Here is an 18,911-nt window from a genome sequence, read left to right as displayed (position 1 = left end):
TCCAATATGGTTTTTTTTTTTTTTTTTGTGGCATAAAAAGCTTAGAAGACATAATACGGAGTATAAGTATAATTTGATGATGTTAGTAATGTGTATGATTCCCAATACTTAACCAACTAAGTTAAGTGACATCTAATCAACGCAATTACAACTTTACAAATGTTATAAAGCATATTGCTTACTACTCCATACTTCCTTTGTTTCAAAATAAATTAATAATATACCGTCTATTTTTATTTTTTATAAATTTATTGTAAACCCAATCCACGTCAGTCCCTATAGAAATAAAACAATTTTGTTTTCCATTTTCTCAATAATTTAAATTTGTACTTATATTGATATAAGGATTTAAAAAATTGAGAAGAAGAAAAACAGTTTAAAAAGGTTTGGTGGGTCGTCTCTCCTAAAGACGGTTCTTCCTGAGCTTCCAGTAGAAAGCGACTGCCCCAACGCATATGACCCAAGAGCAAGCATTTGTCCCCATTTCTCTTTATTTATTATCCTCTCTCCTCTTCTCTTCCATTCTTCTCTGCCCAAGAACACCGACATTTTCCAATAAAGATTCTATCTTTTCATCAATTTTGCTCTTCTTATTAAAAATACTGTATATATATTCAAGATTGGATTTTGGGATTGAAGCATTTTGGTTCTTTTTGGTGGGTTTTGAAGTATTTAGTCTCGAATTTTGATGGGTATTGCTCCAAATTAGCCAATTTTGATTTCTGGGTTTGTTTTTTTGAGTGGGAGAAAAAAAAATGAAACTGGAAGAAATTAAATTGGAAAAGAAAATGTCTTGGAAAAGCAGAGGATTTGATTCAGCTCCAAAAAGTTTGATTTCTCGGAAATTAACACTTCTACTTTGTATTGGTTGTTTTTGCGCTGGGATGCTATTCACCAGCAGGTAAATTTTTATAATTATTGGTCAATTATTGAGTTTTGGGTGTTTTGTTAATCACTGAATTTCCTAGAAATTTACCAAATTGATGAGTTTTTTGAAGTGGGTTTTTCTGGGAATATGTGATTAAATTGTTTTATTATGGCAGAATTTTTGTAATTTACATCTTAATTGCATTACTAGAGCTTAAATTCTCATAATTGGGTGAAATTGTTGATTGTTTGACCTCTAATTATTATTTCCACTGTCACTTTACTCACTTACTATAAATAGATTATTTTAATAATTGTCTTATTGTTCATATTATCTCAAATTAGCTGAAATTGGTGTTCTTGGATATGAAATTTTTGTGGTGTTATGTTGTTAGGGTGGAGTAGGTAAATTTTTATTTTTAATTTTATTTTTATCAGATTGTCAATGTGTAAGTTGTTAAGGTGTTAGCGTGGAATTTAGGCAACTGGATTCCTTTTTTTTGCTATTAAGTAACATATATTTATTAAATGTTTTCTGTATGTTTGGTGTAATTAGGAAAAAAATGATTTTGATGTGATTTCGTGTTCCGGTGATATGGTATTATTGTATGAAATCATGGTCTAACCTTTTTATCTTTTTGAGATAATAAGATCAATGATATGATTAACAACCAAATCGCAAAGAAAGCAATACTTTCTAGTTTGTCCAAATAACCAAATCGCGAAGAAAGCAATACTTTTGTCCAAAATGGTTGTATTTTTCGTTGCTTGGACGATTGAGTCGTTTTCGACGTTCTCTTTAGTGATCTTGGGATCAATGTTCTATGCTGTACTTTTCAAGCAATCAGTGGAATACATAACTAAGTTACACTTTAGGCAATTCAGCAATTACTACACTTCGTATTCATGTTTGTTGCTAAGTGTATTTTAGTCCATTAGTTTGCTCACCTTTTCTCCTACTTAGAAAGTATATCATGGAGTTTTCATGATCGAATGAGGTAATTGCATTGATTGTATCATTTTGGAAAAATTGAGGATAGCTTTCTGAAGAACTTGGATCACTCATTTTTGTTTGACACTTCTACTGCTATTTGTTCAACATTTGGTGCATATTGTCCTAATTATTTCGTTCAAGTTCTCCTCCTCCCTTTAAGTCATATGTTCGGTCTTTCAATACCTCTATGCAATATGCTATACTTGTTTTTCATATCAATATTTAACTTCATGCTTTCAATATACTATACGAATTAGCTAAGCGGTGCCTTTTCTGTTACAGGATGTCAACAGAACCTGAAGAAAAAGGGTTATTTCGACGAGCAACAATGGAAGACGGAAGACAGAATTTAATCAAGGAGGATTGTGATCAGAAAACGGTCAGTTTATTGATATAAATTCTTTACCTGCTTGATTAAATTTGTTTGGAAGGGATCCTTTGAAACATTGGAATGTAGTTAACTTCCAACTTTGTCTGTGCCTCAAATTCTGCATAAGCAATTGTACTAGTAATTTATCAGGTGATTTCAGAATTCTAGCTGCCTTTGTTCTGACCTGTACAAGCCTCTTTTTTTCACAGAAGGATGGGAAAAATGGGCCTAGAAGTATACTCGGTGAAGTTTCAAAGACGCATCATGCTGTACAGTAAGCTAACTATCTTTTTTGTGGTTACTTATTAATAGTGACTTTGGTTGGTAAATTACAAGTTGTTAATGCTTGGATTTCTACTGTATATGTAATGCAGAACCCTAGATAAGACAATTTCAAATCTAGAGATGGAGTTAGCTGCCGCAAGGGCTACACAGGAATCTATAATGGATGGAGCTCCTTCATCTGAATCTACTAGCAAAAAGAGATATCTAATGGTAGTTGGAATCAACACTGCTTTTAGCAGTAGAAAGAGAAGAGATTCAGTTCGCGCAACATGGATGCCTCAAGGTTTGTTAAGTCATCCATGAATTTGATTATAGTTTTCTTTTTTGAGCTTAGCATGAAGTTCATTGAGTAATAAAGTTTTTCTTACTTTGCCTTTCAGGAGAAAAAAGAAAGAAGTTGGAAGAAGAGAAGGGAATCATAATGCGATTTGTCATAGGTCACAGGTAAATAGTTAGTAACCCTTACAAATGTCAGTCATGTTTCACTATTTCATGAAAATCTTTGCATGTTTTTAAGCCCCTGACCATAGAAAACGGCATTTGCATTAATCATAATGCAATATGTTTACTCCCAGAAGAAAGCCCACTGCAATCCGTTCATATCTGGAAATAAGGCATAATCTGCTCATTTAAAATCTCGTATTCAATTACTTCTATTCTGTTATCTTCATATATAATTACTTTAATAAATATGTGGAAGTTGACATAAAATGGAGAACAGCAGATTATGGAACACAATGGTTTAAATTTTCTTGTATTGATCTATTGTGATTGTGAAACAGTGCTCAGTACATGGTCAAACTCTTAAACCGAAGATAAGATAAGGCAATATGTACCCTTCATCAAGAATCGAACCTTCCTCTGTCAGATATTTAAGGAGTTCATCTATTGAATATGGTTGCTGTAATTTTTCTCTATCAATCTGAAGGCGTAGTATGGGCTTCAGATAGATGCTGATCTATATTACTTTATCTAGAAGAATAGTCCATGTTGTCCAAGTGGAGTAACTCTAACTAACTTCACATTCCTGTTGTTTGCACTCTAGCCCACCTCCCTTTCTTTGGCCTTACTCCCTGATTTGAGCCTTGCATTGTGCTAAGACAGGAGTTTCTCCTTACCTTCAATAGGAAGAAAACAACAGATATAAAGTGGAGCTGCAGTTCTATTGTTAATGTTTGCATCAAGGCAAGACACTGCTGTAGAATATAACAGAGCAGCCAGAAAGGCTTCTGGGATCCCTTTAACTTGTAAATGTCGAAGGACTTGATCATAACAACTGCCAATTAAGAATCTGGAAGGTTGGATGTAGGATTGGTAGCTGTCACTCTGTCAGTGGAGAAAGAACATGTGTTTCTCCCCATGATATGCCTACTTGAATGTTGAAAGCATACCTGCAAACACTTTTAATCGGTGACATAAAAGTTGCTGAAGCTTAGAGAAAACTCAGGCTCATCTTTTTTAACTGAATTTATCTGTACTTGTTAGCCTTTTATCTAAACTTATATTGAACATATTGACCCTAATCCGAACTTATTTTAGTTTTTGAATCGAACTTGGGTAGCCCTTACCTGTACCTTTTGGCCTTGTTCTAGACTTTTTTTTCTTCTCATTTGAACTTTTTTTTATTTGAAAAAAATTTGTCAGTGTAGTTCTCAGCTCCCTACCTTATGATTTGTTACTTGTTCTTGTTTCCAGTGCTACAGCAGGAGGTATTCTAGATAAAGCTGTTGAGGCAGAGGATCAAAAGCATGGAGACTTCTTAAGGCTGGTAAGTTGATGGGGACATGACACTTTTCACATATACATTTTTCTAAACTTAATTAAATTTGTCCATCTTGTAATTGCTCCACTTTATTAAGATCTGATTGAGTTCATATCATATCGGAGCAGGAACATGTTGAAGGGTATCTAGAATTGTCAGCGAAGACAAAAATATATTTTGCCACTGCAGTAGCTATGTGGGATGCTGACTTCTATGTTAAGGTTGATGACGATGTACATGTAAATATAGGTAAAAATCAAAAACCTTTATCTTGGTTTAGTTTTCAAGTATTCCTGTATAAAGTAAATAGAACTTCTTTGGAGTTCATATGTTATTTTCCATTTTGTTTTTTGTACTCTTTTACAAACAATTGTAGTTTGCAAACTCAAAACATGCTTGGATGCTCCTTTTCACACTAAAATCTTTTTTATTTAACTAACTCTCCCTATTCTCCAGAGAGTGCTATCACCTAAAACTTGCTATGTCATTTGATACTCTTGGTCTAATATTCTGGGCTTTTCTTTCTGTGATGAATTGCAGCAACTTTAGGAACAACCTTAGTTAGGCATCGTTCAAAGCCTCGGGTGTACTTAGGATGTATGAAATCTGGCCCCGTCCTCGCTCAAAAGTATGTTTGATTTTACTTTTAGACTATCAGGCTACTACTTGTTCAATCCTCGTTATATTTACTTATGCTCTTCCATTTATGAACAGGGGAGTGAGGTACCATGAGCCAGAGCATTGGAAGTTCGGAGATGATGGAAACAGATACTTCCGTCATGCTACAGGGCAACTGTATGCCATTTCAAAAGATTTAGCAAATTATATAGCCATCAATCAGTGAGTTCTGAATTTCTGAATCAATTCTTCTCTAATGATAACAAAGTTTAGCTATTTTGAATAATGAATCATCTCTTATATATCTGTTGCTTTTGAAATTTCAGGCATGTGCTACACAAGTATGCCAATGAGGATGTCTCATTGGGTGCTTGGTTTATTGGCTTGGATGTAGAGCACATTGATGATCGCAGATTATGTTGTGGCACTCATCCTGGTAATTTCTTCTTTCATCATTTTGGGCCAGGATTCTAAGTTGTCCCAGAATTATAAATAGTGTTGATTGATATATGACCTAAAATAAGAAGATAAATGGGAAAATGGTGGAATAAATGAGAAGATAACCATCAACAAAATGTATAAGTGCTAAGTAAATCGTGTTTCAATTCTGTGTCTGTGCATCATTTTGTTTAGGCTATGTTACATGGACTCGGGAACGGGTGTCGGACATGGACACATGTCCAAGTGTCCGATCCGGCAAGTTCCAAAATTTTAGGACACGGGGACTCTGTCCGATATTTGGACACCGGGACGGGGACACGTCAATACGCCACCTAAATTTATATAAATAAATTATATATTACAAAAGCTTTAAATTTTTCATTATGTCTACCCCTAATTTTTTTTTTAATTATAATTCTTTCCTCGGTAAACTCTCCTAATAAATGGCAATCTTCTTCTCTCCATCTTCTCTATATTAATGGTGGTTTTCGAACAAGATATGTTTTTCTTTCATGTTTCTTCTCTTTTTTCCTCTCCTTTCTTAAAAGTGTCCGAGTGCACAGTGAAGGATCGGACACGTGTCCCGTGTCCGTGTCCGTGAAGTGTCGTGTCGACACGGACACTTCGCGATATTAGCCGTGTCCGATTAACATACTTTTAGGCCACAGTCTTTAAGCATATCTTCTGCAAGTACGGAAACTTGACCTTGCTATCTGAGCTTTGTGGTCAATTGTTAGGATTTTAATCGCCAAACAAGCCTTTAAAGCCCCCAACCCCCCTCCCCTAAAAATAAAAAGATGAAACCATTAGCGATTGCACCATGAAAGCCATGTACTTACGCTTTTTAAGTATAAAATTCTATAACGCTTTTGAGCTTGTTTCTTTGTTACTGATTTGTTAGCTGCATGCTTAAGTACTGAAAAATAACCAAAAAAGGGAAAACTGTCACTACTTCTGTAAATTCCAACGTATAACAGCACAAACTGCCTATCAAATACTGATTTTTTTTTATTTCATACCAGATTGTGAGTGGAAAGCTCAAGCAGGCAATGTCTGTGTTGCATCATTCGACTGGACATGCAGCGGAGTTTGCAGGTCAGTTGAGAGGATGAAAGAGGTCCACCGGCGGTGTGGAGAAGGAGAGAATGCCTTGTGGAGTGCCACTTTCTGATTATACGACGATAAGATTCTTCCAACCTCAGGAGGATTTTGATCAAGTGTTTTTAGTAGATTGATCAATGTAGCTAATACCACTGTATGTAGATTTTGAAGATGTGTAAAGTGAGTGCGAGAGATGTTACAGAGAGAAGCAGATAGCAAGAGGGAGGGAGGGAGAGCGAGAGCGAGAGAGGATGTTATAGAGTAGGATTCTGATCTGCTCTCCATTTTATAGATTAGGAGAGAAGCAGAGAGAGTTCTTTTGGATGAACACAGAAAGAAGCGAGAGGGTTGCTTCTTGCAAGCCCCCAATATTCTTTAAATGCTGATAGTAACACAATAAGTATCCCTTATATCCTTAATAAAGCATTTTTTTTTCTCTTTGCAAAAATTTAGCCTTCCTTTTAGCTGTAAATTCAAGTAATTGGTTACCTTTCATCATTATTAGATGAGGACATTATGCCCTATATCCTAATCTTTACTCCTGTCTAAACTTTTCATTAAAGTTGCTAACTTTGCCAATAATGGAGATTGGTCCTTATTAGCATCCCCCAATTTTCATCACACTCCCACCAAGGGTAGATAAACCCATTATGGCAATACGCGGGAAAACAATCAAATTTGAGGCGCTGTTTTTGATATTCTTGACTTAGTAGTATAACATTTGGGAGTTTCTTTTAGACAAAATTGGAGATATTTTTCGAATAAAAACCCGTTTTATGGGATTCATTTGCTCATCTTGATGGATTTTACATTGCTCCGTTTCCCTCTAATTAGACCATCATTTGCTTTGTTTTTTTTTTTTTTTTTTTCAGTCAATTATACTTGTATGTGCCTTACTGGTATCCTATGCAACTATGCAAGCCTGTGTTTTCACTTTTCAGAAGTCAATAACAACTTGTCCAAAAGCCATACTTTTGATAGGCTGAATAAGCTTATCATTTACACTTAGTAGAGCATTACATAGTTTGGGCTTTTGTAGTTTTGGATATTATTTCAAGAGTTTGGCAGACTTATAAATTGGATCTATTTCCTAATTGTCCATAAAAAGTTAAGAGCTAGGTCCGATTGTTCAGTAGAGTATGTGTTAATCAAAACTCGAAAACAGACAACATCTCACTTGAAAAGTGATGGAATAACACAACAATCTATAATACGTTCATTTTAAATAAGAACATAATTTGATGGATAACGGTTAACGTATAACTACTAGTAATTATTTTTCATTACTGCTATGATTTATTGTCAGTTGTACATTTATCACTCATTAAACAATTAAAATGTTTTCTATCTACTTATATACGAAGTATAACAATTGTGTCACACTCTTAATATTATATGCAATGATCTAGGACAAGACCAAACAAATAACCAGTAATTCTATAGAAGACAAGAAGCATATTGGTAACAAGCTGGCATTCCACACACGTGACTATGTGAGACACCATACACTAAAAACTTCTTCACCTCAACCCTTACCAATCAACCTTTCTCAACTATAATACAAGATCATCTACGTAGTGCTCTCTAAAAATCTAAAATTAATAAAAGAACCGAACAAAATTATTTAGTTATGGCAATAAAAGGTTCAATTCTGCATAGTAAATGGCAAACGTCAATCACTAATTCACTACATTTGAGGTTTTATAAGCCGATATTCCATATTTTAGAGCTTAGACTAAGAGTATAGAAACAAGTTTCTTCAGCATTATAACATTTCACAAATTTAATATTCCTTCATCTCAAATAATTTACTTCAATCATTTTTAACAATCTTTATTCCCTAAGGTAAAGAGCTTGTGTGAGTATTGTTTATCCAACATTGAAAAGTAAAGCGGAGAATTATAACCCAAGCGGCTACTCCTCCATCTTATCGTCAATTAGTTTTAGGATGGAACCTTACTGACTCATTTGCTTAAATAGTGGATTTTTGAGAATACACAAGTATGTATGCCGATGTATTTATATTTGTAACAAAATGGTCAAAAGCTACTTGATATTTACTTTAATGTCAAGTAGATTACTTTAAACTTCATCTAAAAATAAGAAAGACCTTTTTAATTATTTTGGTCTTCTCAAAACATTTTGCAAACTACAATCGTATAGCTTTAGCATGCTAAACTCTTGGGCTCTTCTAAGAATGCAACTAATAGAGTTGGTAGTGCACAACGGAAGCAAATTAAAGATGTAGAGATTGATAAGAATAATTAGGAGATAAGTAAAGACAAGATAAGAGTAAGGAAATGGACACACAAGCACAAAAATAATCCTAGGAGAGTACAAGAACCCTTGAAAGGATGAGTATTACAAGAGAACTCTCACTATATGAAATCACAAAGGAGTAGTACAAAAGTAAGAATAGTGGATTCGTAAACAAGGCAAATAGTACAAGGCGGTGTAGTATATAGGAAAGCTAGTGTATGGTATGGCTTCTTATGTGTATATGTCTTGAATGAATGCCCATGACCTATATTTATAGGTGTAGATAGAGCTTAGAAGAATTGGCCAAAAGATTCCAGAAATTCCTCCATCATTCTTGTATCCATAATATTCTAGAATGTTCATGAGCCATGTATTCTAGTAGCTTCCAATCTCAAGAATTCTCTAAAACGATAAAGTAGACAATTCTAGAGAAAATATGAGCAAAGACTATCTTACTTGATTTTTCCAAAAACATCTAAAATATGTATAAATACTCCACCAAAATAATGTGTTTATAAAATTTGTGCTACACCCAACATAATTCCATCACCAACAACCACACTAAAATTCACTCCATGAATTCGTTAGGTGCACCTTTAACTTTTCCATGAGAGTTCAAACCTTAAAATACATTATCTTATATTAAAAAAGTTTGGGACAAAAAGTTACATTTATCTAACACAATTATAATACGAGTATTTTTTTCGGTTTGTCTTTGTCCCATTTTCTTTTTAATTTAACCCTTTAAAGTTTCTTCATATCATAAATAGCCAAAATATCATGATTCTTGAATGTAATGGCTACCCAAAATATCATAATTTACTCTCATATATCAAGAAGTATTATAATACACGTAATTTCATAAGAGAGTTGATAATATAAACGGATTAATTAATCTAAATAATTTATACGCATTTTACCTAATACAACAAATAATCCTTTCTTATTTCTGTGTTAAAATTATTTTGATAAAATTGTTGTGTTGCTACAAAATAACGAAGAAAGTATTCTTACAAACTCTTAAATGGAACTGATTCACACTATTTTATTGTGGACCACTTATATATTTTTTTGACGAAGTGGACCACTTATATTAGTAACACTTTGATTGTTTTATTAATAAAAAAAAATAGTCACTATATTAAAATAAAAATTATTATATATGTTGATATAAAAGTCATTGTGATATTATAAAGGATATAAGAGGGTTTTTTAATGGAATTTTTTATATACTTATCAATATGAATAATAAAGGTCACTATCTTAAAATTAGAAATCACTAATTCACTATGTTTAATACAATTTCAGCTGCGTACGTAAAAACCGTCTGATCCACGATAATATTATTATAAACTACGCCTACACAAGTTTACAAATTTTCTCAGTTTCTCCCTAATCCACCTTCCTAAAAAAGACAATCATTCCATCACATGACAAAATCACAAAATAAAGCAACTCTTTCTTGCTCCACTAAACTCCAAACTATTACCTACTTAAATTCCCACAATCCACAACTTTTATAACTCGTTTTACTACATTAAAACTTCAAAAAATTTCAGCCATGAATAACCAAAATGATGCCCAAAGTTCAGGCTCAACCAAATCTATCCCAAGATTAAAACTTTTAGATTTTTCCCTTAGAATTTCTGTTATTCCTCTTGGTATTGCTTCTTTATGCCTCACTATTAACACCAATGAAGACAATCCTGATTATGGAAGCATTAAATTCCTCAATTTCTCAGGACTCAAGTAATTTTTTTTGTTCTTAATCCATCTTTATTTATAATAATTTCATTTAACAATTTAGTTAATTTATTGTTAACTAATCTAATTTATTTATTTTTTCTTCTGAAAGGTACATGGTTTCTGTTGCTGCCATTGCTGCAGGGTATGCTCTAATTGCTGCAATTTCAACTTGGATTAGTTGTTTAGTTAACAAAGCTTGGATTTTCTTTATCTCTGATCAGGTTTGTTTCTCATTCATAGTATATAAATTTCTGGGTTTTCATGAATTTCGTTGAAAAATTTGCCCCTTTTTTTTCTGGAAATTTGAACTTGCATTGGACATTATGTAATGTATAAGTGTTTATTTCTTGTTGCCAAATCTAAAAAACTGTATGTATTGTAATGTATAGACTAATTAATGCGTAACCCTTGTTGCAAATTTAAATTACTAGTAGCTTAGCTATTTAATATGTGGGACTATGTTTAATAAAGTACTCCACTAAGAATCACACGAACAGTTGTAACTTTGTAAGCTTGCTAAATCATACTTAGTAAATTTTGCTTAGAGAGCAGTATTAGTACTTATTAGGTGCACTTGAGAGTACATGTGTATTTACGCGACGAGAAAAATATATGAGTGAAACAAAAGTGAGCTTTTTAGTTTTATGTCCATTATTGGATTGTTGTTATATGGTGTATTGCCTATAAGCACATACTCTTAAGTGCACCTAATATTGTACCTGGAGTTCCTTATTGAAAAGTGGAAATCTAAGAGCTTGTTCTCGTGATATGAATCCAAAAATAGACGAATTTCATTATACAGAGTATTGTCTAACAAGCCACATACTCTCAAGTGCACCTAATAATTTGCTTGAATTTCCTTATTGTAAGGTGGAAATCTATGAACTTGTTCGTGTGGTACGAGTTTAAAAATAGGCGAACTTCTACTGATTAGAGTTGCATTTATGTGTTCTCGTAGCCTAGAAGAGAAGAATACTACTTGTATGTACTCACAATCATCAACATAGTGTTTCAAATTCGCTATTCACATAAGCTTCTAAATCTTTCTCTTGTAATAGAAAATTGGCAATTTTCACATCACAATAAATAAAGAGTGTAAAAATGCAAAAATGTTCACATTGATTTATTTGAATTTTGTTTGACAAAACAAACCATCAGGTGATGGCCTACTTGATGGTGACATCAGGAACAGCAGGAGCAGAGTTAATGTACTTGGCATACAAAGGTGACATTGAAGTTTCCTGGAGTGAAGCTTGCAGTGCATATGGGAAGTTCTGCACCAATTTGAAAATTGCTGTCATTCTTCATTTTGTAGCTATCTTTTGCTTTCTTTTTTTGGCTGTCATCTCTGCTTTTAGGGCTTTCTCTATGTTTGATCCTCCATTTATTGATACACAGTTAGATGAAGTAGAAAGGACTTGATTTTATTAATGCTCTCAACTAATTACTCTTTTATTTTGTAATCTTTTGATGCCCTTTAGATTAGCGATTTAAAGGTTATCTATATATGATATTAAACTCGTTTTTAACTTTGGTTTTATATATCCTTGTGTATTGCTATGAATCTTGACATGTTTATCGCCTCAAATTGATCGATGCCTGGTTGTAGCATTGATCGCTGAGCTTAGACCATATCACCATACTACCATAGTGTTTTGCTTTATGTAACAATATGATTTGCAGTTACATTGTATATTTATTTCATGATCAACTATGGTATTTCAAAGGATGTGCAGGTTTTTAGTCGCATACACTGATACACTGTTTTCCATATAAGGACAAGTTTCTTAAGAACAAAACATAATCAGCAAAAAATGCTAAACGTTTTAAATAAACAACAGAAAAATGGGAGTAATTAACTAATTATTATAGCTGAAAATAACTCTTATAAGTAAGTTAAACACTTCATCAAATTGTAACCATTCTAAAATACTTATCAATGCTTGAAGTTACGGCTTTATTTTCAACTAAATTTATCTTAAATCATACCATTATAAGGTTTGCAAAATTGGAACTACAATAGTTTCAAAGTCCTCTTCTTAGCCATCAGAAAAAAAAAAAAAAAAAAAAAACTCTTCTTAAATTGATTTTTTACGGGCCGTGCTAGGCCGACTTTTCCTAACTTTTTTGCATACTTAATGATCATGCCTAATAAAAAACAGCCCGCAAATTAGTGCAGCACAATAAGTCTTAGCTACACATTGATAGCTACACCACGCCCTATAATATGCACATATAGTAAAAAAATATGAACACGTAAAAAAAATGAACATTCAATAATTAAAAAATGAACACGTAAAAAAAATGAACATTTAGTATTAAAAAGTGAACATGTTAAAAAAAATGATTATTTAGTATATTAAAAGTGAACATGATTATCATATAATCATTAAATTGATGGACCACGACTTTAAAAATGAACATTTAGTTAAAAAAAATAAATAAAAATTGAACATGTAAAAATAAAATGATCATTTAGTAATAAAAAAATAAACACGTAAAAAATGAATATTTAGTGATAAAAAATGAACATGTAAAAAATAAAATAAAAAATATGAACATTTAGTATAGTAAAATCGTACAATCATAGAATAGCTAGACCATACCTAATAAAATGAACATTTCATAAAAATATATGAATACATATATAAAAAAATAAACACGTAAGCAAATGAACACGTTTTAAAAAAATTATGAACATTTTAATATATTAAAAATGAACATGATTTTCATATATTCATATAGGTTCAAATTCGTTGTATATAATAATTAACAAAAAATAAAGATAAATATTGTTAAATTATGTTCATTTTTTATATACTAATGTTCATTTTTAGTGTACTAAATGTTCATTTTGTAAAAAATGTTCAATTTTAAAGTACTGTATGTTCATATATTTTTTTATTTACAGAACACAAATTCGGTTGTAATTATTTTAAGTCTAAAAATTTGAATATCCACCTTAAATCTAATCTTGGTTCATCATAGGGAAAATAATTATCGATCTATAACATAATAGATTAGGAATCACAAATGCAAAATTGATAAAATCAACAATTTTACAACATTCACATATTTATAATTTTTTTTTTTAAAAAAAAAAAACTCAAAATTACCTCAAGTTTCACGATCGTGACGAAGATGATGATGGAGAATGCTACAATGGTGACGAATTGGAGAATATCCAAATTAAAAGGACGAAGAAGGATAAAGATTGAAGGAAAATGAGGTTAGAAAGAAAATTAACTTATAAAAAAGGGGGGGGGGAAGAGGAGAGAGAAAATTTCAGATTAAGAAGAAAATAGAGAAGAGAGAAAATTAATAGAGGTAAGAAAGAAGAAGAAAGAGTGTTAAGATATAAAGAAGGAAAAAAAAAACGTATGTTCATTTATGAATTACTATATGTTCATATATGAGTGCAGTGGTGCAGCTAACTTAGCTACACACCGAATTTGCGAGTGCTGCATAGACAAAATCCATCACAAAAAGTTGGGCCTGATCTAGCTTGTGTGATTTGGTGGTTCAAACTGGATGGGCCACTACCCACTAGCCAATCCTAATTAGGAAAAAAAAAAATTCTCATTGTAAATTTCAAAAGGTATAGTAGTACAAGAAATGTTCATTAATAAAAAAAAAAAATACCTTTTAAAAAAATAAATTTCTAACCCAGGGAGTGTGAGAATATAGTAATGTCCAGGTAATAATCAGGTTGTTTGAATCGGTTTTAGATCAGGTCATTTCAGTAAAACTTGTTTGGATTGATTTCGGGTCACTTTTAGTTTTAAGATCAAGATGCTTATGTTAATTAAATACTTCAAGATGGGTAAAACCGTGTTAATTGATGTTAAGACTTTAAATCGGGTATTTGAATTTAAGTAATCTCGTATGCGTCAATTTTATCAGGTCTACAAGACTACAAGTGATACAACCGTTGACCCATTGTATAGGATTAGGCCCTATATCATTTGATCGGGCTAAAATAAATTGCCCAATGACTATTGTTAACCCAATAACAGTCTACCAGTTCTATTAGGACTTGGTTAAAATATTGAGTTGCCTATAAATTTTACTGATTACATACGCAAACTTCTGGATTAGTAGGACTCCACATTCATTCTCTCTCCTAGAACCACAAGCAACTCTTCTCTCTCTTCAATTTCTCTCTCTAATTTGTGCCCGATCTTCTTGATCATCTCTGGTATGTTCTTCGATTTTACTTTTCCGCCTTCTTTAATCGGATTTTGTTTCTTTTCTTGGGATAAATGTTTTAATTATACGCATAATTTTGAAACCCTAATTTATCGATTTCGTTTTTGATTTTTGGCAGAATTTGTAGCGGATTGATTTTAAGAATCTGATCATCATGTCGAAGAGTTCTTTCAAACTTCAACATCCTCTTGGTAAATTACTCGATATCTTTCACCATTCTTTCATTGATTAGTTGCGTAATTGATAATTTGATCAATTTTGATTGTGTTTTTTTTTTTTGGAAATTTGTTCGAAATTTGTTTTTGATTTTTTCTTGAACGATCTGATATCTGTGATGATTGAGAAAGCGTTGAAATTTTCCATGATAGGTATAGTAGCTAAGTCTTCTATTTTTTGCTGAATGATTGTTGAAAATATGGAATTTTCCCCCTCTAAATTATTGATGAATGATATGTATAATTATTGATGAAATGAATAATATTTTACGATTATGATGATGTGATACGGCGCTGGTAGATTGGTATTGATTTCGGAGTAATTCTTTTTTTTTGTAAAAAAAAAAAAAATGGTAATTAAGCTTTCAATTGTATTATCCTTTAGAATGTGGGAGGCTGAGAAAATTGTACACACCGTGCTTGGTTTTCCTTTTGTTCTTTGATTGTCTTCAATGTTTATAATATTCAATTTGGACAAAATATGCTGTCGTTTTTGTTTTAAAATTTATGTATGTAAGGGTTAGGGTTGTGTTTGGGATGGTGTATTGATCAATGGGGACTCTATGTATACTTGATTGAAATTGTCGAAAGTATACATGTTTTTTTAATGGGTGTGTGTGATGGATGAACTCGATGTTGAAGCAAGGCTTGATGTGTAAAACATGTAGTATTCTGGTGAATAGCAACTGTTAAGAGCTAATAGCTTGTGGTGTTGAATTTCTGGTCCTTTAAAGTAAATGTTCAATGTTTAATTGTCTGGAGTTTGACTTGAACTCAAATTGGGATGGCTTCATTTAACCCCAAGCTCTTGATTGCTGTTAAAATATTTGGTATATCTTGTGACCTATACTAGAAAATTCAGCTGTATACATTGTTTTTGTGTTAGCTTTGTGCAACATAGTAGTTGGAGATATCAATTTCTTAATTTCTAAAATTTCTTTGTGACAGAACGAAGACAAGCTGAAGCTGCTCGTATCAGGGAGAAATATCCTGACAGAATTCCTGTATGATAATTTCTTTAATTAAAAGACACACTTAGATAGGAATGATTCCCTTAAATCATGATTCAAGAAATATCCTAATTCATGCTTTATGTTTCATAGTTGCTGATCATTTGTATTGATTGCCTTGATTTGTGTAGGTTATTGTAGAGAAGGCTGAAAAAAGTGACATTCCTGACATTGACAAGAAGAAGTTAGTTATCTCTCTCTGTATGCATGTATACGCTTATTGGAGTACTTTCTAGATGACGTGAATACATTTCATGCTTCATGTGGATTTATTGCAGTTGAAATCTATGCTATGTCTAAATCTTAATCTGCTTGTCAAAATAGTTTAGCAGTGACCCATATCAACTGTTCTTTTGTCTTTTTCTTCGTATGATTTTGAGCTTAAATTGACTTTATTAGTGGTGTCATTCTATTCTATAATTAGATCAGGGGGTCTCTTATCTGTGGCTATTCAAGAAATATTTATAGGGCTGTTCCTCTTGGCTGCTCAATAGGTGTTTTAAGTGTTGATGGGCAGCACTTGATGCTGGTGGGCCTGTCCTTTTTCTCCTTTTAAGCTAGGGAGTATACTTTCTGGAGGTTCCATTGAAAATCTGGGACGGAAAGCAGTTTAAATTTACTTTTATTTAAAGAGTACTATGTTTCCTGGTCTAGCCTTTTCTTACTATCAGAGTATCAGTTTAGTTGCAATTCCTTAGTTCTTGAGAGTTTTCATCTTCTTGCTTACATGTCCTAAGTTGTCGAGGTCAAGGTAGAGTTACTAAAGCATTATCTACTACTTATTCTCCCTTAAAATAGACTAGAATGTGCATGCTTTTATGTTCATCATAAACCTTTAATCTAGTTACTTGGGGTTCTATTTTAAAAAGCTTTATACGCTTTATAAATGGTACAAAATTAAATTTTTTCTCCCTGGTTTAGTTTTATACCATAATATACACTTGATACAGATGTTACAATTTCAGAGATTTTGTTTCAATGGAGAAGTCAAGTATGTGATGTGTGTATGTTGAAGAAGCTGTCTGCTTCTGTTGTCATGTTTACATCATACTTGCAGATACCTTGTTCCTACTAAAATATACTTTGTGAATCTGTGATGTATGCTTCTGTTGCGGTGATTGTAGACTCTTTTTGATTCTGATGTTTATACTTGCATCATTTGCTACTTGCAGGTATCTTGTACCAGCTGATCTAACTGTGGGGCAGTTTGTTTATGTTGTGCGCAAGAGGATAAAGCTCAGTGCTGAGAAGGCCATATTTATTTTCGTAAAGAACATTCTACCGCCCACTGGTATGGACTTATTTTCTTACCAAATTTCTGACCCATACCGCTTCACTTGCAGTTTGGATATTAATTTTACTTCTATCTTGCAGCCGCTATGATGTCAGCTATTTACGAGGAGCACAAAGATGAGGATGGTTTTCTCTACATGACATACAGTGGAGAGAACACATTTGGAGCTCTTTAAGTTTGCACTGCTGCTGGTTGTTTATGTAAATACGTTTCTATGATAAGACATTCTCAAGTTTGTATATATAGTTTATGCTAATTATCAATCAAAAATTAATGGCCGAATGCCACTGTTCCTTGGACAACTTCCTCTGAAGTTGGATAATTGGACCTTAATTCCGTAATGTTTATTTGATGCATCTCATACTGTTAGTTGTCATTTCTATGCAACTGCTCTTATTTTCTTCATGTATGACTCACGAATTCTCGATTAAGGTGGTTTGGTGCCGCATTATGAATAATCTTCGAGCTTGAGGTTTATTTTGGCTTATGTAGTGACCGGGATGAGTTACATTGAACCCATCTTTTTGTTACCACTTAAACTCTGCTCTATGACCTCTGGTTATTAGTATATTGTTTCTTATCGTCATAGGCATGCTATATCTATCCATAGGCATTAAGGACAGTTGTTAACTTGTAATCCATTGGCCTTTTGGTTAAGTAAAAAGTAAAGTGTTTTTACTTTGTTAGTTTTAAAAATTATCATGGTTTTAATAAGTTTGACTAATATTTTATTTATTATATGACCTATATTATATAATTTTGAAAACCATAAAACAGAAAAACACAACGATACCAAACGAATCCTAATTTTTTGTTTTCTTGAGCACATTATCATGGTTTTAATAAGTTTGACTAATATTTTATTTATTATATGACCTATATTATATAATTTTGAAAACCAAAAAACAGAAAAACACAACGATACCAAACGAATCCTAATTTTTTGTTTTCTTGAGCACATAAGTATTTACCTAATTTGGTTTTTTCTTTTTTTTTTTTTTTTTTTTTTTTTTTGTACAGTAGTTTGAACTGTTTGGAGTTAGTGAGATTATGTACCTGAGAGTGTAAGGTTCTCTTAGGATCTACTTTGTACTACTTGTCTAATTTGGTTGGATTATGATTTTGGTTTCCTAATGTTTCCCTTTTGAAGTAATTGCATTGATTTATGTATGTACTCTCTCCATCCATCTTAAATTAGGTGTAACCTTTGACTTTACATTGTTTACGAGACATGTTTAATTTAGCAATATATATTCAATTAAGCTATAGCATATGTTACAAAATTATCAATTGATTGAAAATTATTTATAAATTCCCAATAAAATCTCATTTGAATATATCTATCATTGTAATTTAACTGTATATTGATTAAATTACATTCGGAGAATTTTTGACTTTTCCAAACTTTGAAATGAAAATTGGTGCAAGTGCTTTCCATGAACTTCTAGAGGCGAGTCACATGGTTGAAATTGTCAACTTCTCCTTGTATAAATAAACTTAATTGATTATAGGCTCATCTCCCACCACTGATCTAATGCCACCATGAGCTTATATGCGACTGAGTAATGGGTGCATATCTTGACAAACAACATTATATGAACTTAGAATTTATCCACATCATCACTAGAATCTACGACATTAGGTCTTGAAATCTTCCAAAATGGTCTGATTTTGTCAATTAAATACTTCACTTTTGGATTTTTTATTTTTTATTTTTTTTATTTTTAACTTTTCAGGATC

At 32.3% G+C, this 18,911-nt stretch overlaps 3 protein-coding genes across 3 annotated transcripts; all 3 read left to right on the top strand.

Moving 5' to 3' along the window:
• The first annotated feature begins 377 nt into the window (after positions 1-377).
• LOC110720948 (probable beta-1,3-galactosyltransferase 2) lies at positions 378-6,886 on the top strand. Its single transcript, XM_021900048.1, has 11 exons — positions 378-901; positions 2,144-2,240; positions 2,441-2,505; positions 2,606-2,799; positions 2,897-2,960; positions 4,212-4,284; positions 4,407-4,527; positions 4,819-4,906; positions 4,993-5,118; positions 5,223-5,332; positions 6,360-6,886. Exons 1-11 carry the CDS (start codon positions 756-758, stop codon positions 6,506-6,508), a joined length of 1,233 nt encoding a protein of 410 aa, XP_021755740.1. The 5' UTR covers positions 378-755; the 3' UTR covers positions 6,509-6,886.
• Positions 6,887-10,037: 3,151 nt separating this feature from the next.
• Positions 10,038-11,892, top strand: LOC110720757 (CASP-like protein 2D1). Its single transcript, XM_021899800.1, has 3 exons — positions 10,038-10,446; positions 10,553-10,664; positions 11,602-11,892. The coding sequence occupies exons 1-3, from the start codon at positions 10,259-10,261 to the stop codon at positions 11,863-11,865; spliced, it is 564 nt and encodes a 187-aa protein (XP_021755492.1). The 5' UTR covers positions 10,038-10,258; the 3' UTR covers positions 11,866-11,892.
• A 2,591-nt stretch (positions 11,893-14,483) lies between these two features.
• Positions 14,484-17,629, top strand: LOC110720947 (autophagy-related protein 8C). The gene is made up of 6 exons (XM_021900047.1): positions 14,484-14,641; positions 14,771-14,843; positions 15,816-15,871; positions 16,009-16,061; positions 17,050-17,168; positions 17,252-17,629. The coding sequence occupies exons 2-6, from the start codon at positions 14,807-14,809 to the stop codon at positions 17,344-17,346; spliced, it is 360 nt and encodes a 119-aa protein (XP_021755739.1). The 5' UTR covers positions 14,484-14,641; positions 14,771-14,806; the 3' UTR covers positions 17,347-17,629.
• The last annotated feature ends 1,282 nt before the right edge of the window (positions 17,630-18,911 follow it).

This window comes from Chenopodium quinoa, unplaced genomic scaffold (genome assembly GCF_001683475.1).
Source record: "Chenopodium quinoa cultivar QQ74 unplaced genomic scaffold, ASM168347v1, whole genome shotgun sequence".
NCBI lineage: Eukaryota > Viridiplantae > Streptophyta > Magnoliopsida > Caryophyllales > Amaranthaceae > Chenopodium > Chenopodium quinoa.
Note: the sequence above shows the minus strand (reverse complement) of the source record. Positions and strands in the feature narration are given on the sequence as shown.